Source organism: Stegostoma tigrinum, chromosome 19 (assembly GCF_030684315.1).
Source record: "Stegostoma tigrinum isolate sSteTig4 chromosome 19, sSteTig4.hap1, whole genome shotgun sequence".
NCBI lineage: Eukaryota > Metazoa > Chordata > Chondrichthyes > Orectolobiformes > Stegostomatidae > Stegostoma > Stegostoma tigrinum.
This window is the reverse complement of record NC_081372.1, coordinates 35872110-35891142: the sequence shown is the minus strand read 5'-3', so window position 1 is coordinate 35891142 and position 19033 is coordinate 35872110. Positions and strand designations below refer to the sequence as shown.

At 40.6% G+C, this 19033-nt stretch overlaps 1 protein-coding gene across 3 annotated transcripts in view; it reads right to left on the bottom strand.

The window, feature by feature from the left end:
* helz2a (helicase with zinc finger 2a) overlaps window positions 1-19033 on the bottom strand; it is a 109840-nt gene that overhangs the window by 21200 nt on the left and 69607 nt on the right. For all 3 annotated transcript variants that reach the window (XM_048550288.2, XM_048550287.2, XM_048550289.2), the window contains 2 exons: window positions 15603-15737; window positions 518-739 (listed from right to left, as the gene is read on the bottom strand). In XM_048550288.2, coding sequence (XP_048406245.2) covers window positions 518-739; window positions 15603-15737 — 357 coding nt within the window. The remainder of the gene's footprint in view (window positions 1-517; window positions 740-15602; window positions 15738-19033) is intronic.

The window sequence follows — 19033 nt, the reverse complement described above, 5'->3', positions numbered from 1 at the left end:
CTCCGAGATAACAAGGTGTAGAGCTGGATGAACACAGCAGGCCAAGCAGCATCATAGGAGCAGGAAAGCTGACATTTTGATAAGGGTTTAGGCCCGAAACGTCAGCTTTTGTGCTCCTACGATGCTGCTTGGCCTGCTGTGTTCATCCAGCTCTACACCTTGTTATCTCAGATTCTCCAGCATCTGCAGTTCCTACTACATTTGGTCTCAGAGTCAGGACTTCCTTCTGAGCGAGGGGCCGACATCTCATTTGCAGCCAATTAACGCTGTGAAGAGCTGAATGGTTGCAGAATTGACAGAGATGCGTCCTTGACTGACTCTTTTGGGATTTATGGGTGTGGGGGTTTGGAATACAGGTGACTCCAGACCAACAGCAACGTGGTTGAGACTTAACTTCCCTCTGCAATGGCCGAACAAGCAACTCTGTCCAAAGGCAATCAGAGATGGGCAAGAAATGTTCACGTTGTCCATGATGCCCACATACCGTGAAAGAATGAAGAAAACGAAAACTACTCACAGCTTTTTCAGCCTCCAATCTGTTTGCTCTGGAATTCTCATTTCCCTCCTCAGTCGAAACCATCAAACTAATTTCATCTCCCAGGATATGCCCAAAGATTATCGGGCAGCTCATCTTTCCACGATGATAGAAGACACTTGGGGAACGACATGCAAGCGTAGGATCAGTTTCCAGCTTCCCTTTATAAAACTTCTGAGAAGGAAACTGGCAAATTTCCTCGTGCTGAAAAATTAATAAAAACTCTCACTGGAGTGTTTTTTTTAACAAGAAATAAAGTATGAATATTTAGGAAAAAAAATCACTAACTGAAAAAATGCAGAATCTAAAAGGATGTTGTGCCTACATTTTCTGTCACATCACATACAAACTGTTCTTTACGGCACAACTCCTGCTAGAGATAATTACCTCTTTCATATTTGATTCAAATTTTTCTCTCTAGTTTTAATAGAGGAGAATTTACCTTTAAGGAAAATAGTCATGCACAAATTTCCAAGCATAAAATTTTCATTAAACTGCCATGATCTATGACATACTACAGTATTGGGTGGTTGGAGAACTCCAGGTGTACCTGTAGCCATCAATCATGTTGTGGCAGGTATTTTTCAATTTGGAAAATCATCACGTTCAATCATTTCCCCAAACAGCAGCTTCTGATCTACATAATGACAACTACTGCTTCCAGTTTTTTTACAGGCAGCCAGTGTTTTTGATCATTCTATTGTCATCAATTGTACACAGGATCCATCTTTTGTTTCTTTTCATTGATCAACTTGCCTTGCACCATCATTCCTTTTGTCATTTAAGTTTGCAAGCTGTTGTCTGCTGTTTCCCTTGGTTCTGTGAGCTACATGTTATTTTTCGGCTAAGTCTGACTTGCATTAAGAATTTGAGACCGTTTGTCATCATGAGGCCTAGTACATTCTCTTGCCTTGTCTTACCAAACTCATCTCATTAATAATTTACCTCACCCCTATGGTGTCACTCATGTTCAATTTCCACACAATGCCGTTCCTAGAGTAAATCTCACCACTCATCAGATATCTCAGATTTCCCTATCATGCTTCACGCCCATGCCATCCTTAAAAGGCCACTGTGCATCAGGACGGGCAGATTCAGTTCTCAGCTGACCTACGTTTCCTCATATCAGTTGTCGGAATGGCAGATGACGGAACTCTCACCCAATGTGCAGCAGGGACTTGGAGGATCTTTTGGATGGGGTGGTACTGATGTAGAAATTCCTCTGCCATCCAACTGCGCAGAAGCCCAAAAAACAAGACCATGTCAGCCTGGCTCGAGGTTGCTACCAGGTTTAAAGCAGTCTCAGCCATTTGGGGGAATGCCTAGAACTGTAAGAAGGCGAATGACCTTCTCCACTCCGTCAGCAGAAGTTTCATCATCTTCTCTCTGCTACCTCACACCCACCCTCTCTCTGCTACTGCACCTATTTCCCATGAAAGTTCATGCTCTGTGACTCTCATTATTGCCTGCAACATCATTCCTTCAAGGCAGCACGGTGGCTCAGTGGTTAGCACTGCTGCCTCCAGTGACAGGGACCTCAGTTTGCATTCACCCTCTGGACTGTCTGTGTGGAGTTCACACCTTCTCCCCATGTCTGTGTGGGTATCCTCTGGGTGCTGTGGTTTCCTCCCACAGTCCAAAGATGTGCAGGCTAGGTGAACAGGCCGTGCTAAATTGTCCATAGTGTTCAGGGATGTGTAGATTAGATGGATTATAAGAGCACAGGTCTGGGTGTCATGGTCTGAGGGTCAGTGTGGACTTGCTGGGCCAAAAAGCCTGTTTCCACACTGTAGGGATGATATGAAATACTCTTACCCACCTAAACCTCTGCTAGCAGTAGCAGTGCATGCCCTCTGTGATGCCTACTCATTCGCTCAGGGCACCTCCCCACCTGTACCCACAATAACAGCTGTGCCACTCACTTTCATCTCCTGTAATACGTCCCTGTCTCACAATCCAGGAGGAAACAGCCCACAGTAGGCCAGAAAGAGGCAAGGCAGGTAGTGTGGTGCCTGAAACTCAGCTCCTCACTATTTATGAAGACAGAATCCTAACTCTGAGCACCCAAGTGATTCACTGACCATTTCTATGTTCCTGGACTGATACTGGAAGCTGCCCCTTACTACAGTATCAGGACCCCCTGGGTGAAAGCTAATCCCATTGACTTGACTTAGAAGCTTTATGGCTTTCTGTCTGTGCTAAATGGCAAGGCAAATAATCAGTACTATGAGGCTGGTATCTCTGGCTAAGGGGGAAAGGCTCAAAAAGGCAATTGAAGGCAAGGATGCTGAGAGCATCCAGGGAAGCTCAGAGTGATTAGCTGCTGTGATATTAAGTGAAGAACCCAGGGTTGCAGCCTCGTGAAATCCTTGAGCTGAATGCATGTCCCTGAATGCGCAGTGTCTGTGTTGTAGACAAACAACAATGATAGAAGCATCCTGCAAGTGAATCAGATATGTATCATAAGGGTGTAAGGGGCTGCCATAAGTCAGATATCAATGTCTGTGGATGTGGGGGATGCATGTGGCCACTCCCCATGGAGTGTGCCTTGAGATGTTGCTGCCCAGTTTCTAACATAGAGGTCATTCAAAGCAAGCACTGAGCTGAATCTGCTAGGTATACGCTCTGATTTCCTGTCAAGCTTTCCTAATGTCAAGCTGGTTTGGCGAGGTTGGTAAGATGGGAGTCAATATCAAAGAGGCACATTTGGGACTAAAAATGTGTGTAATAATCAATAATAATTGTCAATGAGCTTCTCTCCATTGTCTAGTGATAATTTCACCATTCCGTCTCTTAAAAGCATAACAGATGAAACAAGATGATCTTGACATTGAGATAATGCCTCACTACACTTGTCACCTGATCCAGACACACCTCACCATAAGCCATTTCACTCAGACCCCTATTCTAACCTGGATGATATCAGGCTTCTGAGAAATCAGCTCATGACTGAGGAGGCAAGGGAAAGGGAAGCTGATAAGGAAGGAAAAATAATTACCAGGCTAAGGGATCAAATTTCAGCTAGTGATGAGAAAGGCAGGGATCTTAAAATTCAATTTATTTTCCAGAAGGAGAACAGGACACTGGCTATGAAGCTGGCAGATTAAGAACATTGGGATGTAAAGTTGTCCTATAGCTGGAAAGTAATGATTCCAGAAGCAATATAAAGAGGGATCAGAAAGGTCAGTGAAAAGTGATAATTGATTAAGATGAGACTTAAATGCAGACTAACAAGGGGAAAACATCACTATGAGCACTTTCTTGAGGTATGATGGGAGATATAGCCAATACTGTCAGAATTCTGGTACGTTTCCATTCCTGTGGGAAACTGACGATGAATATTAGTCGGAAAAATTATCCATTGCTATTGTGATGTAAAGTGTGTAATTCATAAACATACTAATGTATTCACCTTAGAGTTTAGAATTTGAACAAGTGGCACATGTCTTTGGTCTGTGCCTATGGAGTTTAATAATTAACTTACAAATACTTCTATTGGCGCAGTGATTTATTTTAAAACACAGTAAAAGAGACAGACTTCCTGCAAAGTAATAGGGTTTTTGGGTGCGTTTTACGAGTGAACAGAGTAAATGGTATGTATCAGGCTTCAGTTAGAAGGATCTGTAATTGTTTTCTGCTTTGGTTTAGAAGAAACACTCATATCTTGAAGAAACCTTTTTAGCTTTCAAGTTTATAGAAGCCATGGTTGAAGCTGAATGTTAAAGTTGCTCCTGAATGAATGTTTATTTTAACATGCTTCAGGGCGTAGTTGAAGCTGAGAAAGTCTAAACTCAGCTTTATTAAGATTCAAGAAAAGGCAATCAGATTCTCTAGACTGGAAATTGAAGCATTTGTTCAGTCAAAACCGATCAAAGTGATGGGGAAGGGAATTCTCTTTGGTGTGTGTACTGTAAAGGAGTCCTATTGAGATTAATGAGATTGAAGCACACAGTGAAATACAAAGTCTTTAAAATTGTGTTATATATAAAAAGTTCAATTTATTCAATTTTATCTTCATTTTTTTTGCAAACTAAAAATCTGTAGCATTGCCAAAAAGAAATCTGTATTGTTGCATGCTTATGTTTCAGGCAGAGAGAACCACATTCAAACCAAAAAACATAGTGATCTATCAAGCCAGCTTTCAGCCTGGGATCTGACTTCTCTAGTAGTAACATCAGCTGGATAACAAGGGGATAATGAAAACCTGAAGATCAAGCTGCCATAGAGATCAGCAGAAACCCAATGCTGAGACTGAGATAAGAGGGGGTGGCACCGTATTAAGTTGAGGATTATTAACTGAAACGTTCCAACTGATGAAGCTGTTCTGGACAATCAGGTGAAACATGTGCAGAGCATATGCATGAATAAAGTCTATAATAACAATACTCTAAACTTGCCATTTTAAAATCCCCACAACAATCTGGTATTGTGAGCGGTGATTTCATAAGATTGGTTGGTGACACTGCGTTGAACACTGACATCAAAGGAAGGGTGAGTGTTTTTATTTTACCACCAATTCAGTAGGAAGGTTCACATTCGAAACTCGAAACTGATGAGACAATTCTAAGATCTAGACCAGAGTACAAATCCATGAGTACAATGATTAAAGGATGCTGTGGTGCCATAATTGTGGGCTTCCTTGGGTTCCTTGCTCAAGAAGAAGATATAACTTTAACTGTTCTCATGGAAATTAAAACTAATTTAATAAACAATGTGAGGTAAAAGAGGAGAGACCGTGTCATAGAGAGGGAACTATCAGGGTTAAATGGGCAGCACAGGGGCTCAGTGATTTCAACTGCTGCCTCATACTGCCAAGGACCTGGGTTCGATCCCAGACTTGGGTGAATGTCTGTATGGAGTTTGCACATTCTTCCCATGTCTGTGTGGGTTTCTTCTGGGTATTCTGGTTTCCCCCTACAGTCCAAAGATGTGCAGGTTAGATGGATTGGCCATGATAAATTGTCTGTAGTATCCTGGGGCTTTGTAGGCTAGAAAGATTAGCAATGGTAAATGTGGGGTCCGGATGGGATGCTCTTTAGAGGGCCAGTGCAGACTCACTGGGCCGAATGGTGTATTTCCGCACAGTAGGGATTCTGTAATTTGAAAAGGGAAGGGGCTGCTTCCTAGAGAGAAACCAACAGATTAAAAATATAACATCAGTCATGACAAACAAAAACATGACAATTGAGAGGCCGACACAAGGAGGAAGATCACTGTGAGTCAGCTCAGGATATTGGAGTTTAAAGAGATATTGGACAGCCAACAGGTACTGGTAACTGCTGAATTAAGAGGGGGTGGGCTCTGCTCAGCAGATATTGTGCCAGCTGCTGGTGTGTTTGGCAACAAAGAAAACAATTTGTTACTTTCAGTCCCACCAAACCATAATTAAAGTTGTGAAACTCAAGAGAATTTGAAGTAAAATTCCATTCTCTGTGAATTGTTTTCAAACTGAAATCACCATGGTAACCCAGATTACTGTTGAAATAAAAACTGTGCACCTTATCTCTGCGTGTATTTAATAGCTTTGACCTGGTCCTTTGAGTGTTTCTGCGTGGTAGACTGCCAGGAGATACTCATAACCCTTTGTGGTCCAAGAACAAAGAACAATAAAGCATAGGAACAGGCGCTTCAGCCCTCCAAGCCTACACCAACACATTTTGCCCTTCCACACGAAAACGGTCTTCACTTACAGGATCTGTATCCCTCTATTCCTTTACCATTTAATGTATTCGTCCAGGTGTTTCTTGAATGCTGCAATGGTGTCTGCTACCACCACCTCCTCTGGCAATACATTCTAGGCACTCACCACCCTTTGTGTGAAAAACTTGCCTTTTACGGCACATGTCTTTTAAACTCTCCCTCCTGCTTCTTGAATGTGTGTCCCCTAGTGATTGATCTCTTCACCCTGGGAAAAAGACTCATACTTTTCAGTCTATCCATGTTATTCACAATCTCATAAACTTCTATCAAGTCACCCCTCAACCTCCTGCATTCCAGTGAAAATTAACCTGGTCGATTCAACCTTTCTTCATAGCTAAAATCCCCCATGCTATCCAACATGCTTGACTGAGTTGGAAAAACATCTGAAATACTTAAACTTGTAGGGGACTATGTTCAAATTTTGTTTGATGATTTTATGAGGTTATTAAAGGATCATCTGTCTCTCACTTGATAAATGGATAAGTGTTAGATTTTTTTAATAACAGATTTGGTCATTTGAGAGGATTTACAATTTTTGAATGGCTTTAGTAAACAAGATTTTATTTTCAATTGTTATGGGAACATATTTTGTAAAAAAAAGTTTAATTTTACTTGCAGAGATCCTATACAGTCAATCGCCTGTTAATTTTAAGAAAGACTGCCAGAGAACCTACTACTGCAAATTACTCAAGAAAAGAGGCAATTAAACCTGGGGAGCATTCTGCTGATTTATAGCACTCTGAACAATTTTCAAATATTTCTGAGATGAGACATTCCAATGCAATCACATGCTTTGAAGCACTATTTGCCGCAGGTGTCAAATAATAGTATCTCTGGAATATTTAGATGACCACAGTATATCAATGTATTTATTAATCTGGACAACAAATGATGATAATGCTATAGTGAAGCCAGCCTGAGAAAGTATGTCTGATTCTCTGCTTTGGATGTGGCGTGCCCAGTTCTGCAATTTTTTTTTTCTGGAGATAAATCTGACTACAAACTCGGACCTTAAGTGTAGAAATTTGCTCCAAATAACACAATATGTGAACTAAGTGGCCATAATATTGAACCCACTATTTCAAGACAAGCCAAGGAATTTCAAATTGTATACTCCTTTGTTTTTACGCATGTGGACTGTAATGCCCCTGTCAACTTGTCTTTTAATGAGGCCAAATAAGTATTTGCAGGTCCAGATGGATGTGTATGATTATATGAATGATTATACAAATAGCTTATAGGAGAAAATAGCTTCAAGCTACCGATCTTGTTCTTTAGCCTGCCCAATTAAATACTTAATGGCTTTAAAATGTAAATATTGGGCCACATGCAGAATTGGCAAAGTACATCCTCTCTAAATTCTAAAGCAAAAATCTCTTCCTATCAAATGAGGGGTAAAGGTACAAAACACTCACTTCATCATTCCTCACCTGGTTATAACACAATTTGAAGTGTCTATAAATGACAGATGCATCAGATTGTTAGAACAAAGAACAAAGAAAATTACAGCACAGGAACAGGCCCTTCGGTCCTCCAAGCCTGTGCTGATCCAGATCCTCTTTCTAAACCTGTCACCTATTTTCCAAGGATCTGTATCCCTCTGCTCCCTGCCCATTATGTATCAGTCTAGATACATCTTACATGACACTATTATGCCCGCCTCTACCACCTCTGCTGGCAACGCGTTCCAGGCACCCACCACCCTCTGCGTAAAGAACTTTCCACGCATATCTCCCTTAAACTATTCCCCTCTCACCTTGAAATTGTGACCCCTAGTAATTAAGTTTCCCACTCTGGGATAAAGCTTCTTGCTATCCACCCTGTCTATACCTCTCATGATTTTGTAGACCTCAATCAGGTTCCCCCTCAACCTCATCTTTCTAATGTAAATAATCCTAATCTGCCCAAACTCTCTTCATAGCTAGTGCCCTCCATACCAGACAACATCCTGGTTAACCTCCCCTGCACCCTCTCCAAAGCATCCACATCCTTTTGGTAATGAGGCCACCAGAACTGTACGCAGTCTTCCAAATGTGGTCGAACCAAAGTCCTATACAACTGTAACATAACCTGCCAACTCTTGTACTTAATACCCTAACCAATGAATGAAAGCAAGCCATTTGCCTTCTTGACCACTCTATCGACCTGTGTTGCCACCTTCAGCGTACAATGGACCTGAACACCCAGACCTCTTTGTGCATCAATTTTCCCCAGGGCTTTTCCATTTACTGTATAGTTCACTCTTGAATTAGATCTTCCAAAATGCATCACCTCGCATTTGTCTGGATTGAACTCCATCTACCATTTCTCCACTGAACTCTCCAATCTGTCTATATTCTGCTACATTCTCCAACATTCCCCTTCACTATCTGCTATTTCACCAATCTTAGTGTCATCTACAAACTTGCTAATCAGACCATGTATACCTTCCTCCAGATCATTTATGTATATCACAAACAACAGTGGTCCCAACACGGATCCCTGTGGAACACCACTGGTCACAGTTCTCCATTTTGAGAAACTCCCTTCCACTACAACTCTCTGTCTCCAGTTGCCCAGCCAGTTCTCTATCCATCTCGCTAGTACACCCTGGACCCCAGGGTGTACTAACTAGATGGATAATTCAATGGAAGTTCAATTTTTATTCCCATTTCAAAGTCATCTTGAGGTTTACACATGCTGGATACAGAGTGAGTGGCTATCGAAGATAGTTTTTTAAAAATTTACTCATGGACTGTCAGCATATCTGGTTTCGTCATAATTTACTCTCCACTCCTAATTACCTTAGAGTAAATGATGAGTGACCCTCTTGAACTGCTATACTCCCAAGGGCTTAAGGATAGCCATTGCGTTGTTAGGGAGGGATTTTCAGGATTCTGATCCAGCGACAAAAAAGGAATGATGATACAGTTCCATCTCAGCACTGTGTGTTGCTTAGAGGGGAATACATAGGTGGTGGGGACTTTCCATGCACCTGCTACCCTGTCACTCCAGATGGGAGAGATCATAAGTTGATAGATCATGTTCAAGGAACATCAGTGATTTATGATGTGACTCCTTTTGGTGGTACACACTGCTGTTACTGTGCGTCAATGGTTGAAGGTGGTGGATGGGATGCCGATCAAATGATCTGCTTTGTCCTGGATGGTGTTTAGTTTCATGAGAGTTGTTGGAGCTGCACCCATTCAGACAAATAAAAAGTGAAAGAGAAAGTCCAGGCAAGTAAGAATTATTTTCTCATGTACATGACTTGTGCATTGTAGATGCTGGGTAGAAAGGAATAGGCTAAAATAATTAACCTCCAACCACTTTCCTTTGTACTTTTTATGACTCTAGCCAGTGGAGAATTTTCTCTGCAGTGCATTCTCTTATATGGGGTGGACAGTGAGTGCGGAGGGGACATAAAAGCTCTTGGTATCTAATGCGTGCGATATGTCTTGGTGCATAATTATAATACATTGATCAAAGAAGAGTTCATGACAAAACACGAGATTTACTTTTTCAAAAGCAAACATTTTGTTTGAGATGAACAGAATTTTGAGAAGGATCCTTCTGGGATGGGGGTATAATAAGGTCCAACACTCAAGAGGTAAGGAAAATGTGAGAGGTTTGTCAATGAGAACTTGGAGATCCCTTTACACCTCTCATTTGGGAGGAAGAGTTAACAGTTCAGAAAAAAAATTAAAGCAAAATGTTGCTAAATTGATTGAGTGTTGCATAGATTGTGTGTAAGTGTGAGGAGGCTTCCAATCCTGATACATGGGTGTGATTGAGTGTCCCTTTCTCAGTTTAATGTTCTGGAAAGTTAAATTATAAATCTATTGCATTGCATGTGGAAGCATACAAGCTTCATTTCATTTGGGTGAACTAGATTAAGGTTATTCTTGGGAAATAACCTTACTGCCTTTTAGAGGTTTGGTTGAAAATAACAAAAAGTAGTGTAACTTTTGGAACAAAAACAGAAGTTGCTGGAAGCTCAGCAGGTCTGGCAGCACCTGTGAAGAAAAAATCAGAGTTTACGTTTCAGGTCACGTCCCAGTAACCCTTCGTCAGGTGTCCCGAAACGTTAACTCTGTTCCTGATTTACAGCAACTGCAGTTCTTTTGGTTTTTATATAGTGTAGCTTGTGAGAAGGTATGAGTCCTGGAACCACAGTTACTGGCCAGAGTTATGACTCCAAAATATTCTTAAAACAAAGGGATTTTTAATCCACACACAAAGTTCACATATGTTGAAACAATTTTTCTTTAATATTTCATCGTGTAATCTGGATGTTTGGAGTGGTTATGATTAATCCTGAGTTTTATTCACCTTGGTTTAGAAACCTTGTAAAGTTAAATATTTTGTTCCTGATATAATTCTCAAAGTTAATTTTAAATCTGTATACTGTTGCTCAGAAATTGAAAACAAATTGTCTGACTTAGATACAGTGGGCTCAAAATTTTAAAATGAAGTATGTTTGACCACAATCAGCTTGAGAGCGAAGCTAAAAGACAACGCTTTGGAGAAAACTGACATTAATCCATTACAGAGTTCTATGCTGAAAAAAATGAAAGTTGCCTCCTTATTCATGAATTAATGTTTTCGATATGTAGACTGATGCAAGTAGGTGGATCAGAATTGCTTTGCTCTGCTTATTTGGAGAAACGAACAAAGGGAAGTTAAATCTTTCTACTAGCAGCTTAAGATTTCATGTCACTGGATTAACACATTCTGTTTCAATTAGAATGAATCTTTTCTGTCTTTTGCTTTTGGTTGTTAAAAGATTCCCTGCAACTTCAAGAATTTGATCCAATCTTTGCAAGAAATTGGAACCAACAAACTAAATTAAGTTCATTTAGGTTTGATGAGGTTTCCTGAAACAATATAACACGTAGACACATGAACATGTGAACATGTGAAATTCAGCAAATTACACTGAAATGAATTCTTAATTTCAGTGAATACAGAAAAAAGTTTGTTTTGAAGAAAAATAAATGTAATATTGGCGACAACATGACCGCCCAATAACACTGTTGTTTAAATGTTGTGTGATTTTGAAATGGGAAAGGTGTAGCTTAACTTAACAAGTTACTATTGAGAAAAAAGTAACATAAGGTATCACCTAAGATAAAGAACAAAAAAGCAGATAGAAAAGGAAATGCTGCTGGAATTGATTCCCAAAGCAAAGAGTAGTTGAAGTGTAAAAGTCAGAGATCAGGAATTCAGCTATTTGGATGTCACAGTCTAAGAAGCCCCTAATCCTAATTGCATAGAGAACAATATAAAGTGCCCTTCATGAAGGGAATGTGCCTTTATGTGACATCAATGTCTATTTGGGCTAAGCACAAAAACAACAGCTGTGTGTCAGTTCAGGGTTTGGTACAAGAATATCCTCTGCAGATAGATTGTAAATGGGGAAATCTTAAAGCAATGAGTTTGGTACTTTCCTTCCCGGAAAAGGAAAGAGTGTCATGGGGTGACACCACTCCCAATAGTCTCAGCTCATGCTATATGACTCACATTCTGTTTCTGCCGATAAGAGTGGAGGGTTTGAGCTATAGGAAGAGGCTGAATAGGCTGAAACCACTTTCCCCAGAGTGTTGGATACTGAGGGGTGACCTTGTAGAGGGTTATAAAATCATGGGGGGCACAGACAGGGTAAATAGACAAGGTCCTTTCCCTGGGATAGGGGAGACAAAAACTAGAGAGCTTAGCTTTAAAGTGAGAGAGGAAAGATTTAAAAGGGACCTAAGGGGCAACATTTTCAAGCAAACCGTGGTGTATGTATTAAGATCATAAGACCATAAGACATAAGAGCAGAAATTAGGCCATTTGGCCCATCAAGTATGCTCTGACATTCAATTATGGCTGATAAGTTCCTCAACGCCATTCTCCTCCTTTCACCCTGTAACCCTTGATCCCCTTGATAATCAAGAATCTATCTATCTCAGCCTTAAACGTATTCAATGGCCTGGCCTCCAAAGCCTTCTGTGGCAGTGAATTCCATAGATTCACCACTCTCTGGCTGAAGAAGTTTCTTCTTATCTCCATTCTAAAAGGTCTTCTGTTTACTCCAAGGCTGTGCCCTCGGGTCCTACACTTTCTTGCCAATGGAAGCATCTTCCCAACATCCATTTTGTCCAGGCCATTCAGTATTCTGAAAGTTTCAATTAGATCCCCCCTCATCCTTCTAAACTCCAATAAGTATAGCCCCAGAGGCTTCAAACATTCCTCATATGTTAAGCTTTCCATTTCTGGGACCATTCTCGTGAACTTCCTCTGGATCTGCTCCAGGGCTAGTACATCCTTCCTGAGATATGGGGCCCAAAACTGCACACAATACTGAATGAGCTGCCAGAGGAAATGTTGGAGGCTGGTAGAATTACTACATTTAAAAGGCATCTGGATCGGTATATGAATAGGAATGGTTTGGATGGATATGGGCCAATTGCTGGGAAATGGGACCAGATTTATTTAGGATATCTAGTTGGCATGGAAGAGTTGAACCAAAGGGTCTGTGTCTGTGCTGTACATTCTCTATGACTCTATGCCCCAGAAGCACATCTCTTAATTGTTTTGTTTCAGGTGAAATACCAGATTGATGATAGCAGGTGTAGCGCAACACTATCCTGGTAACTGCAGCAGTACGAGAAGTGCCCACTGTGTACATCAGTAAGACCACCTGCTTTCATCCTGGGCAGTGCATGCAACAAAATATAATAGAGAAAGGAGACAACTCCAAAAGCCCTGAGTGGTACATAGTACATTTTCATCACGGCTAAGATTTTGCCAGAATGGACTCATTTACTTTCTTTCATGTGGGAACTAGGACTTGAAGGGCAATACTGTCATGGATTGTTTATTGATATGAATTGGTAATCCACTTAAACAGCACATCTTTGGAAAATGGGAGGAAACCAGAGCACCCAGAAGATGCCCATATAGACAGAGGGAGAATGTGCAAACTCCACACAGACAGTCACCCAAAAGTGAAATCAAACTTGGCTCCCTGGTGCTGTGCAGCAATGGTTAATCTAGAAACAGGAAGTAGGAAACTATTGGTGACTCCCCCCATTCAGGGATAGGTGTGAATACATCCTGTCCAAATACACTGCAAAGTTGCATCCTGAGCCTTGATGAGATTGGTGCTACCACAGCACCAATGGTACTATAATACCATTTATCCAACCTGGTCGTGTTAATCAAGTTGATTATGTCAGGATAATTAAAGGATCTGATAATGTTGCATGAAATGATGTACCATTACATGTAGTCCCAGAATGAGATAGATCAGGTGGAACCAAATTGGAGGGCTGCAGCACCTGCCATGGTGTAGTAGTGTACCCTCAGGGTTTCCAGTGACTCTGAGACCATATATGGGTCAATACAACTAAGTCCAAGGCCAATTATACCAACTTATACCAATTAATTGATGCCAGCTATAAACCAGAATGGACTGCTTATGTTTGTGAAGAAGAATACTGTGTAACTACATTTTCCGAAGGTTGAAATGTCAATTACTAGGGGATGTAGGTTTACCGTAAAAGGAGTATGTTTAAAAATGATGTGAGAGGCAGGTTCTTTGACACAGAGGTGGTAAGTACCTGGAATGTACTACAGAGGAGGATCTGGAAGTGAATACAGCAGCAAAATTCAAGAAGTATCTTGACAGTTACATGAATAGGCAGGGAATTAAGGGATACAGATGGTATAGAGGCAAAATGCCTTTAGTTTAGAAAGGCATCACTTGTTGGTGCAGTCTTGGTGGGCCAAAGGGCCTGTTCCTGTGCTGTACTGTTCTTTGTTCTTTTTATACTTTGACTAATGAAAGGTCTTTTAAATTATACAGCCAAAATCTGTGAGATACCCTACTAACATTCTGCTTTAACACCAGAATTCTGTGCTCAGGTTGGTCGCAAGAAATTGATAAACATATAGCGCAGAAACTCCATGGAGATACAAGTGACCAATAGGAAAGTGTCAAATTGCTCAATGATGAGGTATCACCTCTAATAGAGCATCTGCCGAGAATCTGCAAGGATGTTGGCAAATCTTGTTGAATAGTTACAACCTGGGATAGAAGAATTGGATCTTTAAAAAAGACATTGAGGATATCAAGACCACCAGTAGGTGGCAGAACAGTGGAACGGAAGACCTAATATACAAACCCATCCTTAGATACGGACCATCCCATGTGTTGGTGATCATACAATTGATAATCATTTTGTAATTGCTTTCCAAAGCCTCTGATTGAAGGAGCAACAGCTGGCTGAAAGGGTTGCCAACGCTGTGGTGAAAGAACAAGAGGGGGTGCTGCATTAAAGAGCTTGGCTGTAACCATTGAAAAGAAACCCAGGATGCAGATTGTGCTGAAAGAAGTGCAAGATAAAAGCTTAGGGATGCAACACCCACAAGGACATGAAAGATCTCTGGATATTCATTGGGTACAGTGTCCAGGTGGTGGCTTCCTGGCTTAGAGACTTCTGGCTGAGGCCCACAGGAGGGATGGAAGTGAGATAATTGATTAAGATTGGTATTTAAATGTATACTAATAGCTCAGAAGAGACAGATGTATCAATCTTCTCAAAGCACGAAAGAAAATGTGGCCAATACTATAGGAATGAAAGGATATTATTCCATTCCTGTGCGAAGCTAGCTAAGAATATGTGTTGTAACAATTTACTGCTAATGAATTGATACACAGACTACAGAGTTAAGGCAAAACTGAAGGTTGAATTGCCATAGAAACCAACAGACCCAATGCTGAGATTGAGATAAGGGGGTCTTGTATTACATTGACAATTATACGCTGTACTGAAACTTTTGAATTTCTGGGAAATCTATCCTGGGCAACCAGACGATGCTTGTCCCCAAAATATGCTGGAATAAAGTCCACAGTTACTGTAGTAATAGGTGGTTGTTTTAAATTCACTGCAACAGTGTGCCATTTGGTGAATGTTATACTCAGAGATGGTAAATCTGATGGTTGGTTTGATGGTTGGGCCTAATTCCTCCATGAATAAAAGACCTGAAAGTCGACTTGAGAGAATCAAAGCTTTATGGGACTCCAAGGTTGAACTGATATTATACACTCTGAAGGAATCACCAGAAAATACTGAAATGCCTTTAATTTCTGCATGGTCTATCTAAAATGAAATTTATAGTTTCTACAAAATATAATTTGCCTTTAATTTATGTTGATTTAGAATCAAGCCTAAGTAAGAAAATTTTAGTAATGAAGACCTGTCCATCAATTTCTTTATCATGCTTAGTGTTAAGTTTGGTTCTTAGAGATTATTAATCTCCATAGGATTGCAACAAATTATATTCAATATTAAACAGTTATCATTTTCAACATTACAGAATCCAGGCAACTAATACTTACCATCCGATACTGTACATTAAGCATTACCGTCTGTTGAACATAGCGCTCAAAAAGTGACGTCTCCATGCCAAGACGCCGGCAGAACTCATTGGTTATTATAGGCCGGAGTTGCATATGGTCACCCAGAAGAACAATCTGAAGGTAAAAACATAATTTTATACACAAATGGTATCAAATCAAATAAATCAAACTTAAGTAAACTAATATTTCTTTCATAGTCAAAACAGTTTATTGCATAGGTATTACAGAGTGAATCTTTCTAATCTTCTTTTATATGGTGCAACCCAGCGATCCAATACACTCAGGCTCACCGACAGGGAAATCTATTCCACATATCATGTTTTACTCTGTACTACCAACTCTCTTGAATCGTCCATCAATCACAAAGTAGAACTTCTGACCACAATAACAACACTGAAATAAGAATTACTCCTCCTCTCCAGTAGTGATTTACATGGTATTAGAACCACCTGAATTGAATGTTTTCTGAAGAAACAGTATTTAACAGTAGACTGAAAACCAAATCATTTCACTGGACCTCTGAAAATAAATTTATAAGGCATGTCAAGGTTACATAAAATTTTGATGGCTGTTTACCTTTATTATCTAATCTTAGTTTTAACTATTATATTAGCAGAAAAAAGAACAGACAAGTGTAATGTAAACACAGTGCTGGAGGTAATATTGTAAAAGGAATGCAGGGACTACAGTAATTATCTGGGAGTTTGGCATTCATGGATTCACAGAGTCAGGGAATTGTACAGCACGGAAGCAGACCCTTCCATGCCAACCAGATATCCTAAATTAACCCAGTTCCATTTGCCAACATTTGGCCCCAATCCCTGCAGACATATCCTATTCATAGAACATTCATAGAACAATCTAGATGCCTCTTAACTGTTAAAACTGTACCAGCTTTCACCTCTTTCCCTGGCAGCTCATTCCATACATGCACCACCCTCTGCGTGAAAAAGTTGTCCCTTAGGTCCCTTTTAAATCTTTCTCCCCTCACCTTAAACCTATGCCCTCTAGCTCTGGACTCCCCGACCCTAGGGAAAAGACCTTGTCTACTTACCCTATCCATGTCCCTCACGATTTTATAAACTTCTTTAAGGTCACTCCTCAGCCTCCAATGCTCCAGGGAAAATAGCGCCAGCCTATTCAGCCCCTCCCTATAGCTCAAACCCTCCAACCCGGGCAACATCCTTGTAGATCTTTTCTGAACAGTTTCACGTTTCACAACATCCTTCCTATAGCAGGGAGACTAGAATTGAATGCAGTAATCCAAATGTGGACTAACCAATGTACTGAACAGCCACAACATGACCTACCATCTCCTATACTCAGTGCACCAACCAATAAAGGCAAGCATATCTAAGTGCAATTCCACTTTGAAGAAACTGTAAATCTGTACTCCAAGGTGTCTGTTCAGCAACACTTCCCAGGACCTTCTCATTATGTGTATAAGTCCTGCCCTGATTTGCCCCTCACAAAATGCAGCACCTCACATTTATTTAAACTCCATCTGCCACTCCACAGCCCATTGGCCCACCTGATCAAGGTCCCATTGTGGTCTGAGATAACCTTCTTTGCTTTCCACTATACCAACAATTTTGGTGTCAGCTGTAAACCTATTAACCATCCCTCCTGTATTCAAATCCAAATCATTTATATGATTGACAAAAAGCAGTGGTCCCAGCAGCAAAGCTTGTGGCATACTACTGGTAATAGGCCTCTAGTCAAAAAAGTAACCTTTCACAACTGCCTCCTGCATTTGAGCTGGGTCTATATCCAAATGGTTAGTTCTCCCTCTATTCCGTGTGATCTAACCTTGTTAACTAGTCTACCATGCAGAATCTTGTCAAAAACCTTACTGAAGTCCATATAGACAATGTCCACTGCTCTGCCTTCATCAATTGTCTTTGTTATTTCTTTAAAAATCTCAATCAAGTTATTGAGACACGACTTCACATGCACAAAGCAATGTTGACTATCCCTCATCAGTCCTTGTCTTTCTAAAGTAGATACAAATCCTGTCCCTCAGAATTCCCTCCAACAATTTGCCCACCATTGATGTCAGGCTCGCCAGTCTATAGTTCCCTGGCTTTTCTTTCCAACCTTTCTTAAATAATAGCACCACATTGGCCAACCTCCAGTCTTCCAGCACCTCACCTGTGGCTATCGATGATGCAAATATCTCAGCAAGGACCCCAGCAATCACTTCCCTCACTTCCCACAATGTTCTGGGATACACCTGATCAGGTTCCAGAGATTTATCCACCTTTATGCATTATAAGACATCCAGCACCTCCCCTCTATAATATGGACACTTTTCAAGATATCGCTATTTATTTCTCCAAGTTCTCCAGCTTTCCATATCCTTCTCCACAATGAATACTGATGCAAAATACCTGTTTAGTATGTCAGTTATCTCCTGCAGTTCCATGCAGAGGCAGCCTTTTTGATCTTTAAGGGGCCCTATTATCCCCCTAGAAACTCTTTTGTCTGTAATGTCTTCTTAGAATTCCTGTGGATTCTCTGTGATTCAATTAGCCAAAATTATCTCATGTCTCCTTTTTGCCCTCCCAAGTTCTAAATATACTCCTACTGCCCTTATACTCTTCGAGGGATTTGCTCTCTAACCTGCTGTCTACGCTTGACATATGCTACCTTCTTTTTCTTGACTAGAGCCTCAATTTCTCTAGTCATCCAGCATTCCCCACACCTACTAGCCTTATCTTTCACCCAAACAGGAGCATATTGTCTCTGGACTCTCATTACCTCATTTTTGAAGGCTTCCCACTTTCTAGCCATCCCTTTACCTGTAAACATCTGCCACCAAACAACTTTGGAAAGTTCTTGTGTAATGCTGTCAAAATTGACCTTCCTCTAATTTAGAACTTCAACTTTTCGATCAATTCTATTCATTTCTATAACTATTTTAAAATTAATAGAATTATGATCACTGGCTCCAAAGTGTTCTCCCCTGACACCTCTGTCATTTGTCCTGCCTTATTTCCCAAAAGAAGGTCAAGTTTTGCTCCTTCTCTAATAGGTACATCCACAAACTGAATAAGAAAATTTTCTTGTTCACACTTAACGAATTCCTCTCCATCCAGGCCCTTAAAACAACGGAAATCCCAGTCTATATTTGGTAAGTTAAAATCCCCTACCATTACCACCTTGTTATACTTGCAGATAACTGAGACCTCCTTACAAGTTTGCTTCTCAATTTCCCACTGACGATTGGGGGATCTGAATTCAGTGCTGAATATGAGACTAAGTATTATCACTTTGGGGGAATATAGTCAGAAGCAAGCCACAGCATCATGAAACATTTAGTTAGAAATTAGCTACTAAAGTTTAGTTACAGTAGGGGTAAGAAATGGTGGAACGTTGGGGGTAAAGCAAAACGTAGAAAATTTTCAGGG